This window comes from Manduca sexta, chromosome 9 (genome assembly GCF_014839805.1).
Source record: "Manduca sexta isolate Smith_Timp_Sample1 chromosome 9, JHU_Msex_v1.0, whole genome shotgun sequence".
NCBI classification, from domain to species: domain Eukaryota; kingdom Metazoa; phylum Arthropoda; class Insecta; order Lepidoptera; family Sphingidae; genus Manduca; species Manduca sexta.
The window spans coordinates 323,751-351,157 of NC_051123.1; the positions used below are offsets into that span (position 1 = coordinate 323,751).

A 27,407-nucleotide genomic window follows, 5' to 3' on the forward strand; every position below is an offset into this window, starting at 1 on the left:
GATTTTAAAAACTTTATAAAAATATTAATTGCGTGGCGAAAAGATTTATAGTAATTTTTTTTTTTTTTTTGGTTTGATTTACTACAGGAGAAGGCAAAGGCTCTTAGCCGGTTTATAGTAATTCTGATAAACAACACAGTTGTCAAAATGAAACTGACAGTGGAGTGACGTCATACGTCATTTCGCGTACATCGCAGGACGGTGGCTATGGGAACTCGCTGTGTTTTTCAATAATATTTAATGTTGTACATTAACTTTGAAATGAAATGGAGGGACCAAATAATAAGGGTAAGTCATGCGGTATTTAAATATATATAATACGTAACTTTTGACGGGATATTTATTCAGTTTTAGGAATATTTGTTGTACCAGTTTATTGTGTGTGGGCGATACATGTTTTATACGAAGTCTTTTGTTTGTACGCGCTTTACTTAATGCGATATCGACGGCAAGTTATTAAAAAGTTATAAATACAATGTAAAAAACTCAAAGTCTGAGTTATAAACCGTATACAAGTCAAAAATAGCTTGTTACTATATCTTATAATTAGTTAGAAGTAGCTTATCTTCCGACGATCCTAAGTTGAAGGATACTTGTGCTTTATGACTAATGTCGCAGCGCTGAGCGGGAACTTTGGCATTTGAAAAATTTCAGCAAATATAGAGTATGATTCTTCAGAGATATTTTGGTGGCAGCTTACATGACTAAAGCACATAATTAACTATTTTCAATCAGTTTCTATCTGCAAGCAAATTAAATATTAAATATCATTTATAAAATTGATACAATTTACTTTCGTACTTTGTCATTGTGTAAAATTTTAAAGTAGATTTGTGACTGATCCACTTTATTTACTATACATCATAACAGCAAACAGTGATTTAAATCTCCAAATAAACTGAATATTCTAAGAATGTATCCAGACCTTTCATATCTTTTATAAACAAACCAACAAACTCACAAAATACAATACATTTAACATTATGTTCTGTTCTTATCAGACTTTTGTTCATTTGAACTGAATATTAAAGCTATAAATAATGATAGGATGTACCTACATAACCATTGATTGCAAGTGTACAGAAACAAAGTATTTGTAATAACTAACTGATTAATAAAATTGCATTGAAATGTTGCAGCATTTCACCAGTTCAGAATGAATACCATCCAACAAGATTATTGGAATTTTTGGTTTTATCAGATACTTATATACCTTTATTTGGATTTTTTTCTTATTTCAGCCCTTTTGTTTGTTGCATACATATTTATATAAAATTTCAATTTATTTTCTTCTCAGTGAAATGTTTTCCCTGATGTAAAGTTCATATTGTTGAGTTAGATGGCATTGGTTTTGAAACTGATTTGCCATTTAATTTACCATTATGCCTTCTCTGTTTATTTAAAGTTGGTTAACAAGGAATATATTTATATTGAAAAATAACTATCTATATATCAATAAATAGTATACTACTTATTCTTAATAAAAATTTATATTTGTATTACAGTTAATTTGTATTTGGTAATAATTTTGATTTGAAATTTATTTTACTATTTATTGTACTATTTTGTTTGTACAATTATCACATTATGCTGAAGAAGGAAAATGAGTAGTATGCAGTATGTTGTAAATCAATTATTTAATTGATAAATTGTCACATATACTTAGCGACTATATTAACCAGTAAATGACGAATACCTATTGTCAAATTTCAGTTACTTTCAATAAAATAATTATCTGATAAGATCTGTAGTAAACTATTTAAAGTCAGATAGATTTAACTGTTATTAAGTTTGTAATGTACGCAAAAGAGATCGGTAAAAAATTCTATGTCCAATAAGGTTTAACCAGTGTAACAAAGATATTATATTGAGAATGGTATCCAAATGCACTGCCTTCGCACATAACGAGATCACAAACTTTTTTTTTAGTCATACAAACGATTAATTAATTATCAACTCGTATTTTTGAATCACTATCACATATTGATAATTTTTTTATAAAAATCTGTTTGGCTGTTTATGAGTTTCTCATGATTATAATCTAAATTATATTGACCGAGATCTATGACATAATATGAAATGAAAATATTATGTTTGTAAATGTAGGCGTATGCACGCTGTACACCGTTTCATAGTTTTTATAAATTTTTTAGTATTATTGTTTTTTCGTTAATTTTTAGTTATTGCTAAATACTTTTATGTGGATTTTCTCCGCACTTTTACGGCGATGTGCGTGTATTGGCTTATATAATTAATCAGATTTTGTATAGAAAAGACTTATTAAAAAAAATATATATATTATAAAAGAATGGACAATTGATGACAAAAAATAAAGCCCGGAGTTTCTTTCTGCCTTTCTTCTTCGGGTAGTCATCGCTTAGGTAGTTAGTGAAAGGCTGGTAGGTTAGCTAGGTTAGGGCTTTTATTATCCTCACCGGTGAGGATCACGACGCGTTTCTCCCTTATTGCCTATTCAAAAATACATATATACATCATTTTATTTCTTCTTCCCTGCCAGCCCGAGCTGGCCTCTTTGTTTACTAAGTATATTTTTCATTTATTTTATTTTCAATATAGATTGTCTTTATTTATATAAGCTAATCTAATTAAGTAATAATTAAATGTTCTCATGTACCTTGACTTATCATAAGTGCAACCATGTTCGCCTACGTGATGAATAAAGCATTTTTATTTTTTTTATTTTAGACCGATGGAAAAGCGTGAGGGGGGGCAGTTATTGTTTTATAATATGTAACAATATTAGTCATATTGAATTATAATCTGTAGAACTGATAGTTACTGCTTTGTAATAATGGAGTAAAATATATGTGATTGAGTTAAATGACAAGGACAATGAACTTTTAAAATTATTATTTGCTTCCTTCACATTGCACAATGTAACATGATACAATTTCTTTGTGGTACCAGTGAGTCACAACTTAAAACATATTGTGTATGTGGATGGCATACAAGCATAGTAAGTTATCACCAAGCTGAGCTTGTTCTTGGTTCCCTTTTAGATCTTGCACCAGTTAAGGACATCGCATTAATTTGAATTTTATTATATTACAAGTCAAAACTATGTAATGTATTTTTTAAATTATTTATTGTGAAAGACAATAAATTGCGAAAATTTGCATACTTTTTATCAGTTTTGAAGTGATGAGAAAATAGTGAATTTATCTTCTGTTAAGTGAGAGTCACATGCCCAGCAGTAGGGTAATGTACAGGGTGTTGCAGACAAAGTATAAATAATAATTTTACATAAAGGGTGGATGAATACAGTTTATTGGTAGTTACAAAAAAAATATCAATATTTTTTATAAGTACTTAAAACAAATATTGTAAATCAATCCTTACTTATATTTCACAATATTGTAAATTACACAAAAATAAACAATCATAATTTAAATTGCTTTATCTTAAAATTTAAATACATCATATAAGCTAAGGAACTCATAAAACATTATATCATATTGACAGCTTTATTGTAATATAAAAGGCAACATGTATACTGCTGTCTACACAGTCCAATAAAAAGTATTTTTTATATCAGACCTAGCAGTTAATACCGGGGGAAACATGTGAATGGGATACTGATATCTCCCCGCATAGCGACTGCAGGGCCCTGGAGGAAAGTTGGGAGAGGATATCTGGGTAAGGAAGTGTGGGGGAAGGAGAAGGAATCGTCTTAGGATGGAAGGAGGGGAAAAGGTCAGAGAATTTTCGCGAGTCTTCGTAGGCCTTAATGAGAATTGGCAACCATAATATACACACTTAAATGTGTGCCTAGGGCCACAACAAATTTTCCCCCGTGCATGAGCGTGCATTCAATGTGGAGCGCAGAAGAATTGTCTCAGTGTGCAGTCCAGTATTTTTAGGGAAAAGGTCTTGAGGGAGAAATCTGATGCGCTGGTCCGACCAAGTCCGGTCCTCTCTCGACAGTAAGATGCACGAAGCAATCTACCTTGCAGAGAACCGGCACCATTGGGGCAGTATAGTTCGGAATAAAGTGATCCGTGTAGGGAGTCACGACCCTCAGCATTGACGACATCGACGCAAGGAGGAGCAGTCCAGTAATACAGTGTGTGCGTTTCGCAGAGTCCCTCAGTTGTGCCGGGTGCTTGAACGACATCGGTAATGAGGAGTATGTGCGCGCGCTCGGACAGGACTGGCACAAAGACTGCTTTAGGTGAGTGTTTCTTATTGTATAGTGTCTAATTGTTTTATTAATCGGATTAAAATATATAAGTTCTTGACAAAGGGCTATGGGCTCTATGGCTTTAGGGTATAAACGTGGCTGGTGGAAAAACATAAGGACGAACCTTCCAATATTATTATAGTTTCCTCTCCGCATGGCTTGACTGGTCCAGTGGCGCAGTTGTATTACGGTATAACTGCAGTGCTGAGGTCTCTGGTTCGTTCCGGATTGGGCAAATTTTGGATATTGTGTTTTTCTACTCAGTATCAACAAGGGGTCTGGTATTTGTGTCCGATATTACGATGGCTGCTCATCAGAGGAATACGCGAAAGAATTCTTTTGCTGGCTTTAGCCCACGCCGTTTGCGGTGATCCCCAAATTAGGGGGACGTTCCCCTATCCGCCACCCAGAGAGACACGCTCGATGGGAGAGCTCTAGTCTTCTACCTATCCCTTCGGGCTACATTACGCCTTTAGCCCGAACGGGTAGGCTGATTTATCGATTTTCGCCCCCTGGTATATTATGGGACGGAATACAACACGGGGGAAAGTGGGTGCACTAATAGCGCCTCTGCTATTATCTATACTTCTATACTATTATATAAAGCTGAAGAGTTTGTTTGTTTGTTTGAACGCGCTAATCTCAGGAACTACCGGTCCAAACCGAAAAATTCTTTTTGCGTTAGATAGCCCTTTGTTCGTGGAGTGCTATAGGCTATATATCATCACGCTTTACCCAATAGGAGCGGAGCAGTAATGGCTAATCTCAGGAACTACCGATTCGAACTGAAAAAATATTTTTGTGTTGAATAGTCCTTTGTTTGTGGAGTGCTCAAAGTTATATATCATCACGCTATATTCAATAGGAGCGGAGCAGTAATGGCTAATCTCAGGAACTACCGATTCGAACTGAAAAAATATTTTTGGGTTGAATAGTCCTTTGTTTGTGGAGTGCTCAAAGTCATATATCATCACGCTATGACCAATAGGAGCGGAGCAGTAATGGCTAATCTCAGGAACTACCGGTTTCAACTGCAAAATTCGTTTTGTGTTGGATAGCCCTTTATTTGTGGACCGCTATAAGCTATATATCATCACGCTATGACCAATAGGAGCGGAGCAGTAATGAAACATGTTGCAAAAACGGGGAAAATTATAAGTTTTGAGAGCTTCCGTTGCCTGCGCTGCGTAAACGGTTAAAGTTATGCAACAATGATGTATGATGAGATTGTTCCACTTTAAAAGTTCTAAAAAAATATATTATAAAACAAAGTCCCCCGCTGCATCTGTCCGTCTGAACGTGTTAAACTCAAAAACTACCCAACGTATTAAGATGAAATTTGGTATGGAGACAGTTTGAGACCCTGGGAAGAATATAGGCTCCCGGGAAACTACTACTTTTATAACGGAAAACTTTAGCCTGAAAAACTTTATAACGCGGGCGGAGCCGCGGGCAAAAGCTAGTCAAAGTATAAAAGGCGTATGTGTATATATAACCTGTATGTATTGCCTTTTTATAATTTTCCACCTGCTGTTATCTCACTCCAATATGGGGTTGACGCAACACGCTTTTTCAAGCATGTTTCAGAAACGATTCCGCTTGGTTTTTTCAACCTGCCATGCAGTGGCGAAGAATGGAATTTTCTGGAAGGGATCCCGACACGTATAGGTTCTAATAATATGTATTATTGCTGTCTGGAAATCGTTCTGATGATAATTATAATAATAATAATAATATCAGCCCTGTATACTTGCCCACTGCTGAGCACGGGCCTCCTCTACTACTGAGAGGGATTAATCCTTAGTCCACCACGCTGGCCTAGTTCGGGTTGGTAGACTTCACACACCTTCGAAATTTCTATAGAGAACTTCTCAGGTGTGCAGGTTTCCTCACGAGGTTTTCCCGCACTAGGCCAGCGTGGTGGACTAAGGTCTAATCCCTCTCAGTAGTAGAGGAGGCTCGTGCCAAGCAATGGGGACAGTATATAATACAGGGCTGATATTATTATTATTATGTAAAGGCTATCCCGATCCCGCCCTCACACCCGTCACTGAGTCCTGTAAACTGGAATGAACAGTGGCCCGCTTTATTATAGCTTGAATAGGAAAACAATAACCCCGGTTGGGGGACGCCACTTTTGCCCTTTTGCCCTCTCAGTAATAAAGGAAGCCCGTGCCCAACAGTGGGACAGTAAATAATATAGGGCTGATATTATTTACGAAAGGGGATATAACAGGAATTGGATTATATGGACCGTTCGCCACTGCTGCCATGTAATTGTGCTTTAGGTACAGCTTTTGTAATTGTGTAGATGTTCGGTATGCGACGCGTTGTTGTCGTCGTGGTATTTCGAGAAGGCGGGCCTGCTGTTCTGCCAGGATGACTACTGGGCCAGGTTCGGCGAGAGCTGCCAGCAATGTGGACAGGTTAGGACCACCTACCTGATCGTGTTAGCCTATTTTTGTATAACAATCAATAATAATAAATATTATTGTTATCCATCATTAAAATTAAAAAAAAACATATTGAAAAATATTTTATAAAAAAATATATGCATACTTTCCATAGTTGTTATATTAATTAGTTGACAGAATTGAGTAACCTATTATTTTGAGCAGAATGTTTTTTTCATCTTTTTCCTCGGGCTAGATGTACCGTCGATTTTAATAAACAATCTCAATCTCTTTTTATGTTTGATCGTGAAAATGGGTCAATCTGAATAGTTCTTGACAAGCTTATAAATTACTTATAAATTGGTATATTCTCGGGACCGGATCGAAGAGTAAAATTGGGTTTGTTTATTACAAGCGGCCGTAAGGCAATAAAAAAAAGCCTCTATATAGATAGTAAGTATAATAGCGGGCAAACAACTCCCCACTAAATTTAAGTATACGTACACTAACGTACCACGCGATATTGTAGTCAAGTTGCCTACCGGCCATCATACATGTTGCCAACAGTGCATGTTGAGTGGTAGTGCTGTGTCGCCAGGTGATCACGGGCCCGTTGATGTCGGCGGGCGAGCACCGCTTCCACCCGGAGTGCTTCGCGTGCCGCGCGTGCGGCGCGCACGTCGAGGACGGCGAGCCATACGCGCTGCTCGAACGCTCCACGCTTTACTGGTCAGTTCAAACTATTATTGTAATTGTACAGTAAGTAATGTAAGTGGAAGGGAATCAACCAAAGGACTACTGCCACGTTTTTATTGTGGCATTAGGCATTAAATATTCAACTGAGAGTGTAGTTTATGTATATTTCGTAGGAGATGTCGTTTGACTATGTTCAAAAATCAAATCGAGAAGTAAGCCTTTGAAAATTAAAAACTTGCGTTTGAAATCCTTTCTAATTTCAAATAATATTAATTGACGCGGATTCAAATACTGTTTAATTTTGTAGTGTTATATTACCTATTTCAAAGCTTACGCAAATGACTACATAACGACATGTGTTGCGTAGTGGCGCGTGCTACGGCAGCGAGTCGGGGCGGTGTCGCTCGCACGCCATCCGCGTGCTGGACGTGCCGCCCGGCGCCGTGCGCGTCGCCGCCGACAAGGGAGCGCTCGCCGTCGCCGAGTGAGTACTAGACTACAACGCGACATGTTACACTACAACACAACATGCACTTGAATAAAACATGATCTAAACTGTTCTCCAAGCCACAATACACTACAAAAGACCACTTCAGGCTACACTACGACTTATTACAGTAAACTAGAATACATTACACATAAAATGACCCTACACTACATCATGTGATCGACCTTTGTTTGATGTTACAGGACTCATACCAAACTTATAGAAACTAGTTTAAACCGTTCATATTCTTGATTATTATTAAACAAAGTCCTCTGCGGCGTCGGTCTTCTCGTCTAAACGCATTAAACTCCAAAATTAACAGACTGATTTCGATGAAATTTGGTTAGAAATAGTTTTAGGACCCTGTACACTCACAATGTACTTGAACTGTAGCTTTTCGATTGTATTCTCAGCCGGAGCAATTATTTGAGTTTTTAGTATAACATTCTTTAGTATTCCATTACAATTTGTGTTTAATATGAAGGCATGATGAGCTGGTTTCTGTCTAGGAGATAGGGGTTGAAAGAATTACGCAACAATTTATGATGAATTTAATAGAACCCTGACTACTAATAATTTTGAAAAAAAAAGGTAGTTTACTTGTAACTAGATGGTCCAGTTTTCCAAAAACCTAAAAAGTTGTATTTATGAGCCTAAAGGCGTAAACAACCTCATAAATTAGAAATGGGTCAACCATGAAAAACAATAGATTTTCTCGTATAATATTTGAGATCTATGTCCTGTATTGAGGACGTCGTATGATGCTACAGGGTTGTGAACCATGGCGTTGAACAGTATTAAACTTTATTTTAATCTTTAATACTTTTCTGTAAAAATAAAGAATACAAAATATTTCATAATAATTGGTATCCAGAGCCGTAAAAGACATTAAAGGTAAATGGTTTTTCAACTGCTCGATGGCGACTGCCTCGGTTGCGTAGTTGTACTGCATGTGCGGTACGGCAGCGCTCTGAGGTCCAGGGTTTGAATCCCGGGTCGGGCAAAGTGATATTTGGGTTTTCCTGCTCAGTATCAGCCCAGAGTCTAGAATTTGTACCCGATATGGCGATAGGCTCACCCTATATGACATCATGAGACGGAACACACTTGGCGAAAAGTGGATACCCTGGTTGCGCCTTAGCATACCCCTTCGAGGATAAATGCGTGATGTTGTGTGTGTGTGTGTGTGGTTTTTCATAAAGAGCACAGCGGTACATTTCAATAAAATCTAAATTCTTAGTTATTAAAAAATAAAATACTATTTACATTTTATTTCTATGATATGTTTTATTTCCTTCGTTACAAAGCTGAGAACCCTGAACAGACCCTAAATAATCTACAAATAGGACAAACATGAAAAATAAAAGTTTCTGCCATAAGCTTCGAGGTCTGTGTCCTGAATTCGGCGCGTTACACATAGGTCGATCACAAAATACTCCTTAGCAACATTGTCCTATATATACAAATGTTTTGGGGATGTTCAGTCTGGCACAAAGGTCAATGAACTGGCAATACGCCAGCCAGACTTATTTGCCTTGATACCAAAACTTTTTTGCTTATCATTGGTGTTGTATTCATTTAACAAGTGATTAAAGGTGATTTTACACTATCATGTATAAGAAAATGCAGAAACGCAAAAAAAAACATTTTTTTTTTGTTAGTAAAACTTGGGTCCGTGACTTGAATTGAAAAAACGTTTTAAACTCTCGCTTTGACATTTATTTTGCATAGTATAGTGAAAAATCACCTTTATATTGATTCACGGGTTAAAACACTGTACATTTTCATATATTTGTTATTTAATCACAATGTGCTAATGTTCACAATTTTGTATTTAATTTCCTTAACTTATTACATATTATATATCTATTTGTCCCTAAAGTGGTTAATACTGTTGTGATGGAATTGACCACTGTTTTTAGAAAATATTGATAATAGTAATAAAAAAAAACACCCTGTTATAAAACCAGAGTGTCCACTTTGTGAAGCTGACAATGATAAAAATTTCTAGCGCGTACAGCCTTAAACTCGATTCGAATTGACATTTTCCTTTTGTATAATTGACAATGATGCGCTGACGAGCCGCTTGCTCGTTCCGTTATACAGTAGTAGAAAAAAAAAATATCAATATTATAGAAGTCGATAATCTAAATTCTAGGTTACATAATTGTTGTGTAATACTTCCTTACGTAATATATTAAATTCCGGGCTTCGAACTTTCCAAAATCTATAATCTCTTAATTTATTCGCGCATCACATAATAACGATGCAGATTTCACTCAAAAGGAAGTAATTATAAAAATTATATAAAGATAAAATAAATATCATTAGTGGTTAAACATTACCATATACAATTTTAAGCGTATCCACTCAAGTGAGTGCACAAGTATGCACTTCGAAAAGTAATTTATAGTATGACAAAAAATCGATAGAATTAACTAGCTATTATCATATTAATTTTATCAATTTGTAAAAAAAATATGGCAAAGGCTGCAGCATTAGTACAGCCACAGCATGTCAGCTACTCAAGTGGGCGTTCTTGAGCCACTGGTCCTACAAAGTCCCCGCGTGGGGTTCAGGTCGCGGTGCGCGGGCAAGCTGTCGCGGCTGGCGCGCGCGCTCCTCCGCGCCGTGCTGTCGCTCTGCATACAGCTCACCTGCAATAGGTACTAACACCCGCTTACACTAATGCACGCCGGCTCATACGTCCCCAATGCGATGCGATGCGATATAAAGCGATGTAAAGTTGTGCCGCGATCACGCGGTTTTTATCTTTGGGGGTTCGAAAGTGCTAGTGGTACGGTATTGGCATCTGCTCGGATAGTAAACAGTACACGAGGTACGTATAATATAGCAGCGATAGCCTAGTTGGGTGTGGAACGGACTGCCAAGACGAATGTCCGCAAGTTCAAATCCCAAGGGCACACACGCCTGACTTTTCTAAAAATCATGTGTGTATTCTTTGTGAATTTATCGTTCGCTTTAACGGTGAAGGAAAACATTGTGAGGAAACCTGCACATCTGAGAAGTTCTCTATAGGAATTTCGAAGGTGTGTGGAGTTTACCAATCCGCACTAGGCCAGCGTGGTGGACTAAGGCCTAATTCCTCTGAGTAGCAGAGGCCCGTGTTTAGCAGAGGGCAAGTATATAATACATATTATTATTATATTATTACATGAGGTACAAAACCCGCTATAATTGACACGTAAGTGTGTCGCGGTCTGGTATCAGACAGTGTGTCAGGGTTTGGATAGGTCATCATCGTGTCAACTGGCTGGGGGGTAGTCATCTCTCGTCAGTCAACACTATGTGACGTCTCACTCTACTTACCACCAGGAGCAGTGGGCTCATTTTGATCTGACTGAATAAACAAAAAAGCTCTAACGACCAAGTGTAAATACCTAATTCCGTCATTACCCCGCATCTTATCGTAGAGTGTTTCATAGCTCACAAACAAGACATCACATTGTTTCCATCGCTTCGAGTCGCATCGCATCGCTCACGTAAGACACCCTGCTAGTGAATTATGCTTGGCATTATATTGACACTATGTATATAAAATATAGTGCTTAATGTATAATTAAACTTTCACTCAATACGTAGAAATGCATTGCGTCATAATAAGTATTTTTAACTTGATGAAGTTGTGAATAATTGGCGTTTAGTGACGAATGGTAACGACAATTAAATTCACACAATTAGTACAATATTATATGTATTGTCGATACTTTGTGTTATATAAGCCGTTGCATTTAAGAAACGAATCTAAAATGGCGGCTTGTACTTACGTTGACAGACTACAGCTAGCATATAAAATTTCAGGTCCAAGATTTTATTCAAATTAACAATTTTAAGTTAGCTTTCAATCACAACAATGATTTTTAATGAATATTACATTTACTCATTTATTAATACTGCCTATGAGACGGTCCTTTACAGGGCTCATCAAATGGCCTACCATTTGATGAGCCCTGTTCTCTCCCAACATATCTTCGTTTTCAATTTAACAAAACTTAACAACAATAACAAACAAGTAATAAGCGCCGCCATTTTAGATTCGTTTCTTTAAATACCCAGGTTATACCAGTCACACGGTTACTTCTCATTTGTTGCTAAACATTTTTATACTAAGTATAATATTCGCGTTACTAGAACACAAGCATGAACTGTCGATGTCAGCTGTAGAACTCCGGTTTTTAATGTAATCGGTGACGTCACTTGCCAGTATTCAATAGTGTCGATGACGTAACATATCACGACTCACGACAATTAAAAAACCGTCCGAACATAGCCGAATGCACCTTAATAATTTTTATATAATGTCTGTTTTGCACATATCGATTATTATATCTAAATATCATTACCTTGCTTTGCCGTAGTCGGGTAAAAACATTATTAAATTATATTTTTTTCGATAATATAGTCATTGTGAGTGTGATTGGGAATGAATAACTTCAAATAGCACAGTAACCGGTGACGCTGATCTTTGACTCATTAAGAAAGCACTGTGTGTAATCATTGGGGATTTTACATACATGAGCTCACGTCATCCTTGAAGGGTCAGATAGTAGCGCAACTAGTCCATTCACATTGTAACTCCTTGTCAAATGTCGAGTACGAGATTATTTCTTTTTTTTAAAATTGGCTTGGCAAAGATACTTTACTGTATCTGATGGTATGTGAAGTGGGGTGGAGATAGTATCGAATGACGAGAGATGTTGAAATGGAAATGCCATAAAAGTAAACAAGATTCAGTGACAGAAATTATATTTTGTAAAGAACATACTGGTTTGATATATCTATTTTTATATCTATAAGTCGAAAGTAATAGAAAATTAATAAGCGACAGATAATCGTTGTTTCACTATTATAAGATGCTATGTTATTTTTATGTGTTGGAAAAGTTAGATTTGAAATTTATTTGTTGGTAAAAATTAGAAGAGGCATTAATTCATGGTACCTGTTTATTTATTTTTCGGGATAATTGTTTTTTTTTTTAATAAAAATACATAGAATTGTCATATATAATTCAATTTGTGCAAAAAATATAACATGGAACCCTGCCAGCGATTTGTTTGCTTAAATATTTTTTTCGTTTACTGAATGTTTTACCGCCTGTCTGACTCTCAATACATTTTGTACCTTATTTAGTAATACATTACTCAGATATTGCGGTAATTTACCTATGACAATCTTGACGGTGGCGTAGTTGTATTGCGTGCGTGGAACCACTATCACGTTGAGGTTTAGGGTTCGAATCCCGGGTCTAGCAGTGGTATTGGGTTTTTCTGCTTGGTATCATCTCGGTGTCTAGAAATGTGTACAGAAAATGGCACTTGGCCCGTTTTTAAATTATAATATAAAAAACAAAATAAAATCCAAAAAAATGTTTTACTTTTCAATAAATAATGTTGCATATTTTGAAGTTTTTTATCGATATCTTTATGCATATTTCGAGCTTTTTAAGTTGCATATAATCCTGTCTCTACCCCACAACTTTTAAGAGCCTTTTTTGATTATTATTCCTTTAAAAACTCTGTTATTTAAGACCTTAAATATCATTGTAAATACTAAGAAGGAAAACAAAAGATCACCATATCAACAACAGGATAAATATCAGCGCAAAATGAATCATGATTTATTGATATTTGCACAGGGATCGGACGCCTTCGCGTTTTCCTCCATTTCAACTGTTTGGCTTTAATTTGCATGCTTTTGTTTATTGTTGGTTTGTTAGGCTACTGTGATGAGCTGGCTGAGAGACGGGAAGGCGCGGGTTCATTTACACTGAGTCAATAAAAAATATTATGTGCCGTATTATGCATTTTGCTAAATAAAAAAAAACTTAATATGGCGTTTCAGTATCATGAAACGCCATATTAAGTTTTTTATTTAGCAAATGCATAATACGGCACATAATCATTTATTATTAATATTTTTATATTAAATCTAAATCATATTTGCAACATGCTTAATGTTACCATAATTAATGTCTATTGCTGGTGGTAGGATATATTTTATATTCGTCTGGATAGCGACCACCGTACACAAGGTGTTGAAACCCGCCATAAGCCACGTAAGTGTGTTGCGTTCCGGGATCAGCCTGTGTATATTTGGTTCCAATGGGCCGGCATAATTGTGTCGACTGATGACGGGTAATCTCTCGTCAATTGACATTCTATTAGACCCCGTGCCACTTACTATCAGGTGCAGTGGGGTCACTTTGCACGTAAAAAAATCGTGACAGTTCGTGGGTACAACTAATATTACTTCCTTCCGCTATTTATGATCTCGCTTCGTTGCACGTGCATAGTAGTACAAAAAATAGTTATTATAGTTTGTTTTAGAATTGTATTTGTTATGACTAGACTTCACTCGTATAATGTCGTGTGCGGGCCGTGATTGGAACAACATGCATGCATCGTATATGAATTTGATAATACTTATTTTAATAGAATTTTGTCTAATCTAGAAATCAATTATTTTAATGATTCACTTAGATTTTGCCTAATTTTCAAAATACGAATGCAATGTATAACAAAAGGAATATTGAGTCAATTGTTTACATTTAATGGCGAGTACAAACACATGTGCGAATGGTTTTCGTTGATCGAGATCGCATGCTCACTCGAATACCTTCGCTCGGTCTGTACTTGTAGACAAATTCTATGAAAATGAATTTTCGCTTTGATAACATCCAATCATGGCTCTCTCACAGCCCGTTCACGGGTTTAAAACTCGTTGTATGTGTTAGGATCGACTCCTCGTGCGGGCTGCTGACGCTGCACATCGGAGACAGGATCCTGGAGATTAACGGCACGCCGGTGCGCAGCCGCCCGCTCGACGAGATACAGCGCGCGCTAACCAGGCCAGACCAGCTCATACAGGTATGCGCAGTAGTTGATTAATATTATGTACAAAGATAATAGTAAGAAGGTGCTATGAGGGTTGAGATTATAGGCTAGATTAGACCAGGTATGAAATTGCGCGGTACGAAACTTTTATAAACTTATTCTGAATAAAATTTCAGACCTAATTTGTTTCAGAACTCCAAAACGCTATTAACTAGTGCAATCAATTTAATAATAATATAGTACTATCTTTCTGATAATATTTAAATAAATTTTCATTTTCATTCTTTAATTTTATTTCTAGCTAACAATAGAACAGAACCCGGACACAACAAACAAGAGAGCGATAGCCACCGCGCGCCCAGAAGTGGAAGACAAGCCGAAACACGAAACAAAATCGCCGGTGGAGAGGAAAATACTCAAAGAGAACGTGTTCAAAGACAAGAGGGATGAGGATGGCAGGAAGGAGCGGCTGTTCAAACGCAAAGGGGAGGATGGGGGCAAGGCGCGCGTGATCAAGAGGAGGCAGACGCCGTCCAGCCCGCTGCTGGGAGATAAAGAGAGAAGTAGCAGCATGTCCAAGCTGCTTGATGTGTGAGTTAATATTTACAATTTATAGAGGAGGTTGAACAAGTAGATTAGCTCCCCCCCCTCCCTCCCCCCGAGGCAATTCTTGTGCGCTTGGTCTCCACACCAAATGCACGCCCATGCATGGGGGCACATTTGCCGCGACGCTAGGCGCACAGCTCGTGCGTATGCCTCTTGGTTGCTAAGTTCACATTGAGGTCTGTCTAAGGGCTCGTGAACATTTCCCTTCCCTTCCTTCAAACCATCCTAAGAACTCCTATTCCTTCCTCTTCTCTTCCTTCCCTCTATCCCCTCCCTTTTTCCTCCCGGGTCCTAAGACCGTCTAGCTGGAGGCTACCGAGCCTCCAATGATAGCGGTAGGGCCCACAAACTCATCATGGAGCTGCCGTGGTTGCTAAGCCGGGGGATCGCTTGTGCACTGTTAGCATGGTACCCCCGGTGATAACCACGGCAGTTCCCCAAAACAAAAGCAAGTAGATTAAGTTTTGATGAAATAGAATGTGATGAGATAACTGTAGCCTCGAAGTAACACAACCTACGATTATGAATGATAAAGTTGGATTGTACAGCACTGCACGTCAGATGCATTGAAACCAAGGCCCGTTTGTTTCATCCGGAAGAATTCGCAGCGAGTGCGCGACTACTTCGGGTGTGATTAGAGACTTGGTAATTCATCACGGATAAAGTAATCGGGCCTTAGTCTGCTCAATTAATATGAGCATTATAATTATGTTAATGACAAAATATAAAAAAAATCACAAATCAAAACCGATGAAGGGCCAGAAATAAATCTTCCTTTTTTAGTGACTGCCGCGGCGGTGAAATTGTATTACGATACGAGTGCAGTGCTGGGTCTTAGTTTCGTTCCCCGGGGCGGGTAAATTGATATTAGGTTTTTTTATTCAGTACCAATCCGCAGTCTCTGTCTGAGAAGTCTGTTGCTCCTCTGCTTATTTTTTCGGAAATAAAATTATCGGAAATAAAAGGTGTGTGTGTGTGTGTGTGCGCGTGTGTGTGTGTGTGTCTGTCGTTAATAATTAGTTACCACAAGGTACGTGCGTAATTGTCGTGTCGCCCCGCAGCGTGGAGGGGCCGGAGCCGGCGGGCGTGCTGCGCGACCTGTCGCGCGCGCGCTCCTTCCGCGCCGAGCACGCGCACGCGCACGCGCACGGGCAGAAGGTGTTCCGCGCCGCCGACCTGCTGCAGGTACTGCCGTCGCTGCAGCGCTATAGCCTTAGTCGTATTATAACGATATTAGTCCCAATATCATTTGTTTTCTGATGATTTTTTACAATTTTATTGTTGCATGCATTGCACGTTACTGAAACTAGATACCATACTTAAATTATATTTCCATTTTCACTATCAACTAATTCCTTGAAGGTAAAAAATAAAAGCTACACAGTTGGTGTGTGACTGAGGCAATTTTATTTTAATTTAGGTCTAAATATTTTAATAACACTTCGATATTTCCCCCTAAACTTTAAACTAACACTAAAAATGTACCTTACATAAATCATAATACGTTCTACAATTAAATAATACATTCGTCCAACAGGGTGAGCTCTTGGGTTCCGGTTTCTTTGGCGAGGTGTATAAGGTGACGCACCGCGACACCAACGAGGTGATGGTGCTCAAACAACTCTACAGGGTCGATGAAGAGGCACAAAGGAACTTCCTCAAAGAGGTATGAATTGTGTAATTTGATTCTGCTTTTTTCAATCGGCCTGTATCAAATTAATTTTTAGTTGAGCGACTTTTAAATATGAGGTTAATGAGGAGTGCGTCTGCTAAATTAATACCTATAAAACACCTGTTCGTGTTCTAAACATTTTATTACAATCAACAAGAATACTTTATAATAGGATTGTTAGTCGTTCGCTCGGCTAGGCCGCGAGTGGCCTCGACCCACTAGTGGGGCTGGCCCCGGCCCACCAGTGGGGCTGGCCCCGGCCCACCAGTGGGGCTGGCGACGCGGGAGACACGTACAACAACTAACGCGCGCTATATCCAAACCGCTGCCGCCAAAGCTCGCGCGTTACGTACTCTTTTTTAATCTACTTGTGGCACATTCCAATTTGTTTTTGGTGCATGTTATATGTTTCTGGATAAATTTGCGTACCATTTACGACTTGAATTTTGCCCATAGATACTGTTTTTTTCAACCACCCCTCATCATACTTTTTTCAATCATATTTTGATTCGATGCGGATATAAAATATTTTGTAAAAACGTTTGGGCATAATGTTTCGCCTTGTAGGTGTACATAGTAGCAGGCCCCAATAAATTAAATAGTCTCTTAGATTTATTTTATAAAAAATATAGGTGAACAAAATTCTGAATACGGGATGTTATATATAAACTGTCGAGATTGGCTATTCAAACCGTTAGTATAAGACCTTATTGTTTGAAGGATGGTAATGAGTTTATACAGGTATGGTAATGACTATTGGCAGGTGGCGGTGCTGCGGTCGCTGAAGCACCCGAACGTGCTGCGGTTCGTGGGCGTGCTGTACAAGGACAAGCGGCTGCACCTCGTCACCGAGTACGTCGCCGGCGGCACGCTGCACCAGCTCATACAGGTAACGAGAGCCGCGGACGGTAATGACGTGGCGGCCGGGCTCGGCTATATGATCTGTAATGTGTGTGTAGGACCGTTCGGCGTCGCTGAGCTGGGGCGCCCGCGCCCGCCTGGCGCGCGACGTGGCGGCCGGGCTCGGCTATCTGCACCGCATGAACGTCATCCACAGGGACCTCAACTCGCACAACTGTCTCGTCAGAGAGGTACGCACTACCATGTCTTGTATAATCAATAAGATAAGCTGTCAATTTATCATTACCCTCCATTAAATTATAACTTGATATTATGTTACATGAGGCATTGTTGCATTAATTATTAACTCCGTTGAAAATTGTGGTATATGAAATTAAACTAATCAATAAGAAATACATAGTTATAATTTCCCACTTTTTTTAAATATATTTTGCTTCTTAACAGGTTTTTTGTAAACAGTATTGCTAAGTAAAATTTTTTTTTGGTAAATTTTTACATGCATAATGAATAAATATTTGTAGTTTATTTTTATCTAGACTATAGTTTAGTCTAACGTTTGATTCTTTGCATATGTTGTAGGACCGCACGGTGATCGTGGCGGACTTCGGTCTGGCGCGCATCGTGTCGCGGACCGCCAGCTCCGCGCACCACCACGCGCACACGCTGCGCCGCAAGCGATACACCGTGAGCACACACCCATCACCAGCCACGCACTCATCACCAGCCACGCACTCATCACCAGCCCCACACTCATCACCAGCCACGCACTCATCACCAGCCCCACACTCATCACCAGCCACGCACTCATCACCAGCCCCACACTCATCACCAGCCACGCACTCATCACCAGCCCCACACTCATCACCAGCCACGCACTCATCACCAGCCCCACACTCATCACCAGCCACGCACTCATCACCAGCCCCACACTCATCACCAGCCACGCACTCATCACCAGCCCCACACTCATCACCAGCCACGCACTCATCACCAGCCCGACACTCATCACCAGCCACGCACTCATCACCAGCCCCACACTCATCACCAACTACACACTCATCACCAGCCACGCACTCATCACCAGCCACGCACTCATCACCAGCTACTGAAACATTACCAGCCATTATGAACAGTAGAGTCACTGCCACACCTATATAAAAAAACACCATGTCTGTGCAGGTGGTAGGCAACCCGTACTGGATGGCGCCCGAGATGATGAACGGGAACGTGTACGACGAGAAAGTGGACGTGTTCTCCTTCGGCATCATACTGTGCGAGGTGTGTATCTTTACAAAGCCGCGGGATGTCCTCAAGGTTTAGAGACTGACCTGCTGGTAGCGGCATGCATATAACTAACTACAATACGTGAAATATCAAATGCCTGCTTTGTATGTATTGGCCTAAAGACAATAAGAATAGAATGAATAAGGCCGTTAAAAAATCGGCTTCTCTGTAAAAAGAGACGGAGTGAATGCGCATACATGCATCTCTTTCTGAAAGTCTTTAATGAGAAAAGTGCATTTGCAAACCCATCAGCTCTGACTAGTTTGATGTATAAACCAATTAGAATTCCGGGATAAAACATTCAATACCCCTTTTATCCCCCCAGATCATCGGGCGCGTGTCGGCGGACCCGGACTTCCTGCCGCGCCGGTCGGACTTCGGTCTGAACGAGTCTGCGTTTGTGGAGAAGTTCTGCAGGACGTCCGGCTGTCCCGAGCCCTTCTACAAGGTCGCCTTCCTCGCCTGCAACCTCGATCCGGATAGTAGGTGAGGCCTACAGGGATATACGTGGCTTATAGTATTTTTTTTTTATACAAATAATGAATAACGACCTAAGCTAGTCGCGTCGGGATTGGCCATAAACAAAAGCTCTTAAACTTAAATTATTAAAGACTTTACATGTAAAATCATACAATGCTCAGTACTTACGCAGGACAGGTCTTTTAGACCTGAACCACTATTCAAGCGGCAAAAAAAATCGTTCTAGTAGTAGTATATAATGTACTGACTGCAATAATGATCCCCAATAATAGTTTCAAACCAATCAAAATGAGTAATTTTTAAGTCTTCAAAAAAATGTGATTGGTACATATTCGCGATCGATTAAAAAAAGAGCGATCGGGATCGCATAAACTCCATTCTAACAATTCCATATTATTCCATTTCATAGGCCACCGTTCGAAGTGATAGAGATCTGGCTGGAAAGCCTGGTGATGCACCTCTCCAACCCCGGGCCGGTGCCGCCCTCCCTCCTCGCGGACATCGTGCGGTACGCGTGCGGCGCCATGCAGAGGGACCACGGCACTCCCGACGGATGTCCCGCGGGAGACACGAACGGGTTCTGCGGGCTGACCAGGACTACTAGTAGGAGGGGCAGCGGCGATCTGCTGCAGGATACTGGGGTCATTAAGGTGAGACCAGTTTTTAATTGTATTTCACTTTAAAATTACATGAGAAATGAAGACTTTGGATGTTCGTAAGCTCAGCGAATACACATTTAAGAAAGGTATTTTTTATTAAATGATACACACGTAGTATGTGTGTGTGTTGTGAATTAAAATAAATATATTTTGACCATTTGAAAAAATGTTTGATTTTTTATTTTGGAATCGATTTCTCCGAGCGGAACTGTGTCCAGAAGTCAGTTTACTAGTATTAACAGAGTTCGGTGTACCACTAACAATTTTTCTAGTACTTTTATATTATAAAAAAGTAATTGGCGAATTCGACTAATAAATCCAAAATTTCTTCTATAGGGTGTTCCATAAAGTGGGTATCATATTTAAAGCATATATACAGGGTTAACGATTTGTGATGTACTAGAAAATTAAAATATCGATTAAAACAAACCGATGAAAATCAATTTATATGTTTAGTCTCAGTCAAACGCGACGATCTGGAACTCTGAAGTAAGCAGCGGTCGGGCGTTGGGCAAGTGTGTGTCGGCCACGGCGCTGGGCGGCGCGCCCCCGCCGGGACTCGAACCCGCGCGCTCGCGCTCACAACACGCGCTGCACACGCCCGGCTACATCCTGCGCGCCCGCGGGAACACCATCGACATCACCAAGGTATACTGCTGCTATACTACTGTCACTACATGGGACATTATCGGGGACATTTCAAAATTTATCTTTTCTAAATGGACTGTAGTAAAGACTGTTCGATTATTTTTGCGAGATGCCTAATAATGTGTTATACAGATCCAAATGAAATCGAAATAAGTCAATGGAACAAGAAAAACACAATAAAGATTTTTATTATTTCGTCTTAGGTGGATGACATCACGGAGTGGCTGGAGCCTCCGCCTCCGCTCAAGCGCACGAGCCCCGACGCGCAGCTCAACAAGCTGGACGAGCAGGCCAACAAGACGCGACGAGTCGACGACGACGACGCCAACTTACCACCGTTCCTCAGGAACCAGTCTGTAGAAGGACTCGAGAGCAAGTCCAAGAACGAGATCGATGCTCCCGTGACGTTCTGTAGACACATCAGCATCCCGGACAACTGCGAGGTCACCGACGAAGGCATGGACAGCGACTCCACCGACGAAGACTTGACAGATATCACCTGCTGGTACAGGAACCTCAGTGCCTACAAAAAGATCGATGTGGAAACGAAAAATGTGTTCTCAGGTATAGTGAAGAAGGGCGAGAGTCTCTTACCAAAGAAGGACAGGTACGATGTCGCTGAAGTGATGCTCAGAAACCCTGAATGTTTGAAGAATGAACGGAAAATACCGGAAGCGGACAGCCGAAGGTACAACATAGACTATTTAACACAAAACCCAATGATGGCCGTGTGCGTCAAAAACTTACCCAAAGTGGTCGAGAAGGAGAAGCCGACTGAGAAATCAAACTTCTTCACGAAAACATTACTGTCACCGAAGCTAAGCAGGCTGTTCAAACCGAACACCGCTGAGGTGGTGAGAAATAAGGCTGAGACTGACGACAATAAGGATGAGAAGTCTAGGAGTAAGTTCTTTATCCAGCGGCCGGCGTCGCCCAGCAACATCGGCCGCTCGTACCGCGTGAGACCCGCAGAGGACGAACGGAAACCGTCCAGGAAGGCGGACAGTGACGTCATCAAAAGTGACCTTAAACTAGCGAGTATGGGCAAGCCAATGACGCCGATATTCAGAAGACACATTCCCACGGAAAAGCCAGAGTTCGCAGACGGCAGATTCAGCTATCGAGACAAGAGAACGAAATACGAAAAGGAGCCGAAGTTTGTGGACGTCGGACGAAATAAGATCAAGGCGCCGGAGAAGACGCCTTTGATACGCAACTCGCAGGGTAACACGGCTTTGCAAGAGAGGAAGACGGAGAATTCGGACAAAGTACAAAAGAAACGCGAACCGGGAATTTCACGCAGTAATTATGTAAGCCTGGCTAACTTGAAGATCAACGGTAAGACGAAGGACTTAGAGTTGAACAAATCGAGGCAGGACATGAACGAGAACTCGCCTGTAGAGAGGGTGATGTGAGTGTTAAGCCAAGTCTGATACTCGGTTGGGAGGGCGCTGAGGTAGTGCTGATAAGGGCACTGTAATATTTATTACCAGTTTTATAGAAAAATACTTTTCTATTCTATTATGACCGGGAATTTTTTAAACACCCTGTGCATGAATTTTGTATGTATTTCGATAATTTAAATTCCCCGTTATAAATCTCGATTATATTTTCTCTAGTATTGTGGGTGTACATGGAAACTGGTTATTGACCATCATGCAGTTCACTAGCTTGTTCGATAGACTACCACAAGCAATACTTAGTAAGGTTTGTTGGTTTTCATGGGCAAGCGCAGTTACACACGACTTCGAAACCTAATTATTTCATAGCAACTGCCATGAGCAACTGTATCACATAGTTTGCTAGGTAGTATATTTGTATTCGATATGGCACCGTACACAAGGTATAAAACCCTATAGGCCATATATGTTGCGTTCCGGGATCAGCCTGTATATACCCGGTTGCAAACAGGCCGGCATAATTGTATCGACTAGTGGAATTGACATCAGTCGAAACTATCTAGACCCCTCTTCGCTTACCATCAGGAACAATGGCGTCACTGCTGCGCCCGAATAAAAAAAAAAACTTTATATTATTTGGTGTGCACATATAAAAAAAACATGATATCACCCATAACACCAGAGAATTGTGTTGTAGAAATATTACAGTGCCCTCATTATAAGCTCGCGTGTCGTCTACGGACCCGTGTTCCCAATCGAACACTCTTGCCATGTTGTTCCGTGTAGTATATACAATTGTTGAGTTGTTGTTTGTACTTATAATGAATTATTACACCCGGTTGTGTGTGAATGTTGTCTGGACTTTTCGAGACATTCCACAGACAATTATTTACAATTTTGATTTAAGAATAAAAAAAAACAATAGACAAGATATGTTACAAGGATGTTAAAAATCGATATGGCTTCAAATATAATTTACTGATCGCGCGACCATCAAACAGTACCATAAAGGTATGGCATCTAATGTCATGAAAGTCATGCCGATTGTGATTGGTCGACAGAACATCATTTGACCTGCACGTTGACCAATCACAGTTACGCAACACTGACGTGCGTGTCGTGTTTATGCCATATTTAAATGGGAGAAGATCCTAAATAAAGCATTTTAAGACAGATGTGGGAACATTCATGCACCGCGCGGTGTAATATACAACGCTTTGACAACATATTATGCAGTTTTTGTGCAATTTTGACCAGTTTTTATGACATGCGGTTACGGAGGTGCGAATGTGACGCCATTTACGTGTCGCGGCGGAGCTTGCGCGGGGGCTTGTGACGCGGCGGTTTTGACAATACTGACATGCTTGACACATCAGTTTGACATTTGACAATTTGTACATTTGTTAGAGCAAATAGGATTTATTTTAGAGTATGTATCTTACATTTAAATTTCGTTATATTTAATCGGAAACCATTATTGAATTACACGTTTATGAAATGTTTTATAGATTGAGTTTCTAATAAGATATTTAGTTAGCTTTGACATTACTTACAATAGTTCCCCCTTCTAAAAAAATAAACAATTGTTTTTTTGTCAAAATCGATTTAACTTTACAATCGATTGTATTTGTCAAAATCGCCGCGCCACAGTTGTGTGTAGATGGCCGGTGCCTTGAAACAAGACTGCGACATAGCGCTTCAGTCAATTCATCGCTTAGAGACCGATGTTGCGGTTTATTACTTTTTCCAGGCGTAGTTAAATATTACGAAATGTAGTTTATATCGGCCACGGCACGACACGTACTGTTTTGATATACCGCCATTTGCAATAATTGATTTCGATTTTTTCTATCAAAAATAGACCAATCAGAACATTTTTTTTGAAACGCTCACAAATGAGTTATTTCGATTGGTTCATTCTAGGAATCGAATAGATAGAGGTTGCGATCGTTTATTGAAAACGGATGATAGTGATAATCAATATTTAGTTTTATTCGAAAATGAATTTAATAGCTGGCGGTTATGGTCTGAATCTTGTTGGCAGTCCAATGGTTGTCAAAGGTTTTTACTGATCCTTTAGTATGCCGTTGACACACTCACGTTACTGAATGAACAAAACTCAAATGCTAGAATTGTTTAATACCTAATTATGTAAGTTTTCTTTGTCATTTGCTAATTAAAACGTAATAGTAATTTTCCGATACATTTTTACAAATACAGTATACGTTTTTTTGTGTTTTACTATAGTGTGCGCACGTAAGAATATCGTAAAATTAGTATTTCAATCCATTTTAATTAGCAAATAAGGAAAGTTGCAGGGTTTTTTGGAAGTCAGTCACTGCCACTATGGCTTGACACTGCCACTATGGCTTTTATGGTTTTTAACCCAATACGTTGCCCTCCTTTGATCCGTCATTTTATTGCTCTTTCAAGAAGATTATTTAAAGAATCTCTTTAATTATTCGTATAAGAAATTATGTTTAGCTAAAGAAATTGTTCCGTTCGCAGACATATATAAATATATGAAATATTAATTTGAATATACCTTATTAACGTTGTATACGTCTCGTCTATATCATGCAAGGAAGCGAGACTGTTTATCTATCGCACATATGTTATGTAACAGTCATGACACGAAACAAACGCACCTTCCAATTTATAGAGGCATGAGTCGTGAGCACGATGCGATGTTGCGCGTGATTGGTCCAGACAGTTATGTCACGCTGTGTATTGGCGCACGCGTGCCTTATGGCTAGTATTGTTTCTTTCAATTATTTCATACGCAAGCTCACCACTGTTCAATGTTATTGTGCTCATGATTTTTGCCGTTTATTATAAACACTTTAAATTCCACTTATCGTTAAAATTTGTATTGTTTTTTGTGCCTTGACTATTTTAGCAAATATGTTCTTTAGTAGATGTGTACAACTACTTATAAGGCCCTACGTGTCGTATCGTGGCGTCTCCATTGTACATACTGAATTTATACACAAGTTGATACAAGTTTGTACTATTTTGTAATATACTAGATAAAATAGAGCAAATATTTTGATGCGCCAGCGCAGAAATTTAAAGCAATTGTTGTTTATACCGAAAGGTAGTTCTCGACTGTGCCATTTTGACGATGGGAATATAAAATTAATTCGTTTTGACATACAATATATTATTTAACACGCTGAAAACTGTAGCTATACAAATTTATGGCTCCCAATTTTAAGTTTCTTCCAACATATAAAAAATATACATTCCACGGCTGCATTTATAGTTTGATATTAAAAGACAAATATTTTATAAGAATGAATAAAAATATTCGCTGAGAAATTTACAAAAGCGGAATTCCCGTCGTCCGTACATCCTTACCTAAGAACAATAAATTCCATAATATAATTTGTCGTCAACATCTGTTAGGTTAAATTAGTTTCTAGTGATCCCGACAATATCGTTTAACTTTACATTAATTTATTAACAATGTAGGTTATAAGTTTATTATATTTTGAGTCTGAATTGTTAGGACACAGGGTGCCATTATTTTTTTTGAAATTATTTTAATTTACTCATCTGCTTTATAACTAGTATTGGCTATTTGTATTTCTGTGTTACAGTGCTACGATTTAAAAAGTTCATAAAATTATAAAAAATATAATTGTAAAAGGTAGGTAGATATTGTAACTTTGACTTGCGGAAGACTTCAGTGTCCCCGTGACCATGAAGGCTGAAGTCTTAGAAACGCCGGGAGAAATTAATAACATAAAAGCCGCTATAAAATACATAAAATAGTTTTATCTCCAATTAATTCGCGTAAAAATAAGAAATCATTAAAACATAAATCATTATCATTTTAGTAAGAATATTTTAATAATACTCATAAATGTACTTAAATTGCATTAAGTCTGAACTCTGAATAATATCAATTAATTGTTCGAAGCTAATATCATTGGTCCTGTAGAAATATTACGAAATAATATCAAAAAATTCATTAATTTACCTCATACCCCATACAACAGTGTTGACTTACAAATACCCCATTTTTACTATGTACCAAAAAAAACTTTTAATACTCTTAAAATAATTCATGCCCAAGATACTTGAATACGTGAAATACTCAAAAAAGATTCAATCCATATGAATTATAACAATGTAAACGGAAAATCTATTTTGCACGTGTAGAAGCGGCCCATGGACAAAACAGTTTGTAATAGGTTGTGAAAATTTTCTTTTTGTATACCCGTAAGTCATGAATGTATTGATCGTAGCACTGTAACCGATATATTAATCTCATTGGAAGCAATCTCGTTTATTTGAAACGGAACACGTCTGGTGCCCCAGTGATTAATATTTACTATCGTGTTTAAGTTAACTAGATATGTTCAAGAATCTCATTTGTCTAGTAACAACCCGGTTGGTATATCAAACAGGCGAGGATAAAGGATAAAAATCAGTAATTAATTAATATTAAATTATTGGTAAAATATTGTTGCGCGGAATTGTAATTCGTATCCGAAAAGCGATAAGTTTGTGCCATGGGACAGAGATAAGTGGCAAATCGTGTACCTTGCGATAGTTGTGTTTCCAAATATCTTTCTTGTTAATTTGCGGCGATAGTAAATAATAAAGTGCTCTCTTACTATTGGAGCTGTAAACAACATGCCTTTTAACACTCGTTACATATCCTAACAATGGACTTATCGCTAGAATATGTCATTCCCATACATTTTTTTGTTTTCTATTAGCGTCAACGATTGTGGAAAGGCATCTTAAATACGGCCTCAATTAACACTAACATTGTATGGAAAAGATGACATTTTGTATATGGCAACTAAAGTTGGAATACAATGTAACCTGTTTTAGGAAATATTAAATTATTCTGCAAGTCTTCGATTATAAAGAAGTAATGTGAAATGTCGGGCAAACAATAATTTTGTTTTAGTCGTATATTATTTTTAATAATTTCCTTAATTTTTTTTTTGCTTATAGTGTGACTATTTTTTATAGTGTAACTGATAGACTTAATTATAAGCAAAGTATTTTTTATCAAACATTACTTCGTTATAATATATTGCACGGGAACACTTCTATAATCACTGGAGGCACTCTGTGGCGAAAGTTAGTGCTCATAGTTTGTCTTATCTGTGATACAATTTCGTTTGTAAATGCATGCAATAACGA

General features: G+C 38.7%; 1 protein-coding gene across 2 annotated transcripts; it reads left to right on the plus strand.

Moving 5' to 3' along the window:
* Nucleotides 1–115: 115 nt before the first annotated feature.
* LOC115455649 (LIM domain kinase 1) lies at nt 116–27,262 on the plus strand. 2 transcript variants are annotated; one of them, XM_030184301.2, is made up of 18 exons: nt 116–288; nt 4,102–4,192; nt 6,513–6,627; nt 7,193–7,323; nt 7,658–7,774; nt 10,357–10,443; nt 14,532–14,664; nt 14,933–15,222; nt 16,299–16,422; nt 16,775–16,903; nt 17,673–17,798; nt 17,869–18,000; nt 18,350–18,454; nt 18,950–19,048; nt 19,380–19,540; nt 19,944–20,184; nt 20,650–20,841; nt 21,045–27,262. In XM_030184301.2, exons 1-18 carry the CDS (start codon nt 267–269, stop codon nt 22,254–22,256), a joined length of 3,507 nt encoding a protein of 1,168 aa, XP_030040161.2. In that variant the 5' UTR covers nt 116–266; the 3' UTR covers nt 22,257–27,262. The 2 variants fall into 2 exon arrangements, with proteins under 2 accessions (XP_030040161.2, XP_030040162.2); XM_030184302.2 differs by lacking the exon at nt 10,357–10,443 and having other exon boundaries at nt 117–288.
* The last annotated feature ends 145 nt before the right edge of the window (nt 27,263–27,407 follow it).

Bases quoted from the DNA above. Each gene is read 5' to 3' on its own strand.
- LOC115455649 (XM_030184301.2), top strand. From the start codon at position 267: ATGGAGGGACCAAATAATAAGG. The intron at 10,444-14,531 runs GTACTAACACCC...TGTATGTGTTAG, and splicing joins ATACAGCTCACCTGCAATAG to GATCGACTCCTCGTGCGGGC. The intron at 19,541-19,943 runs GTGAGGCCTACA...TCCATTTCATAG, and splicing joins AACCTCGATCCGGATAGTAG to GCCACCGTTCGAAGTGATAG.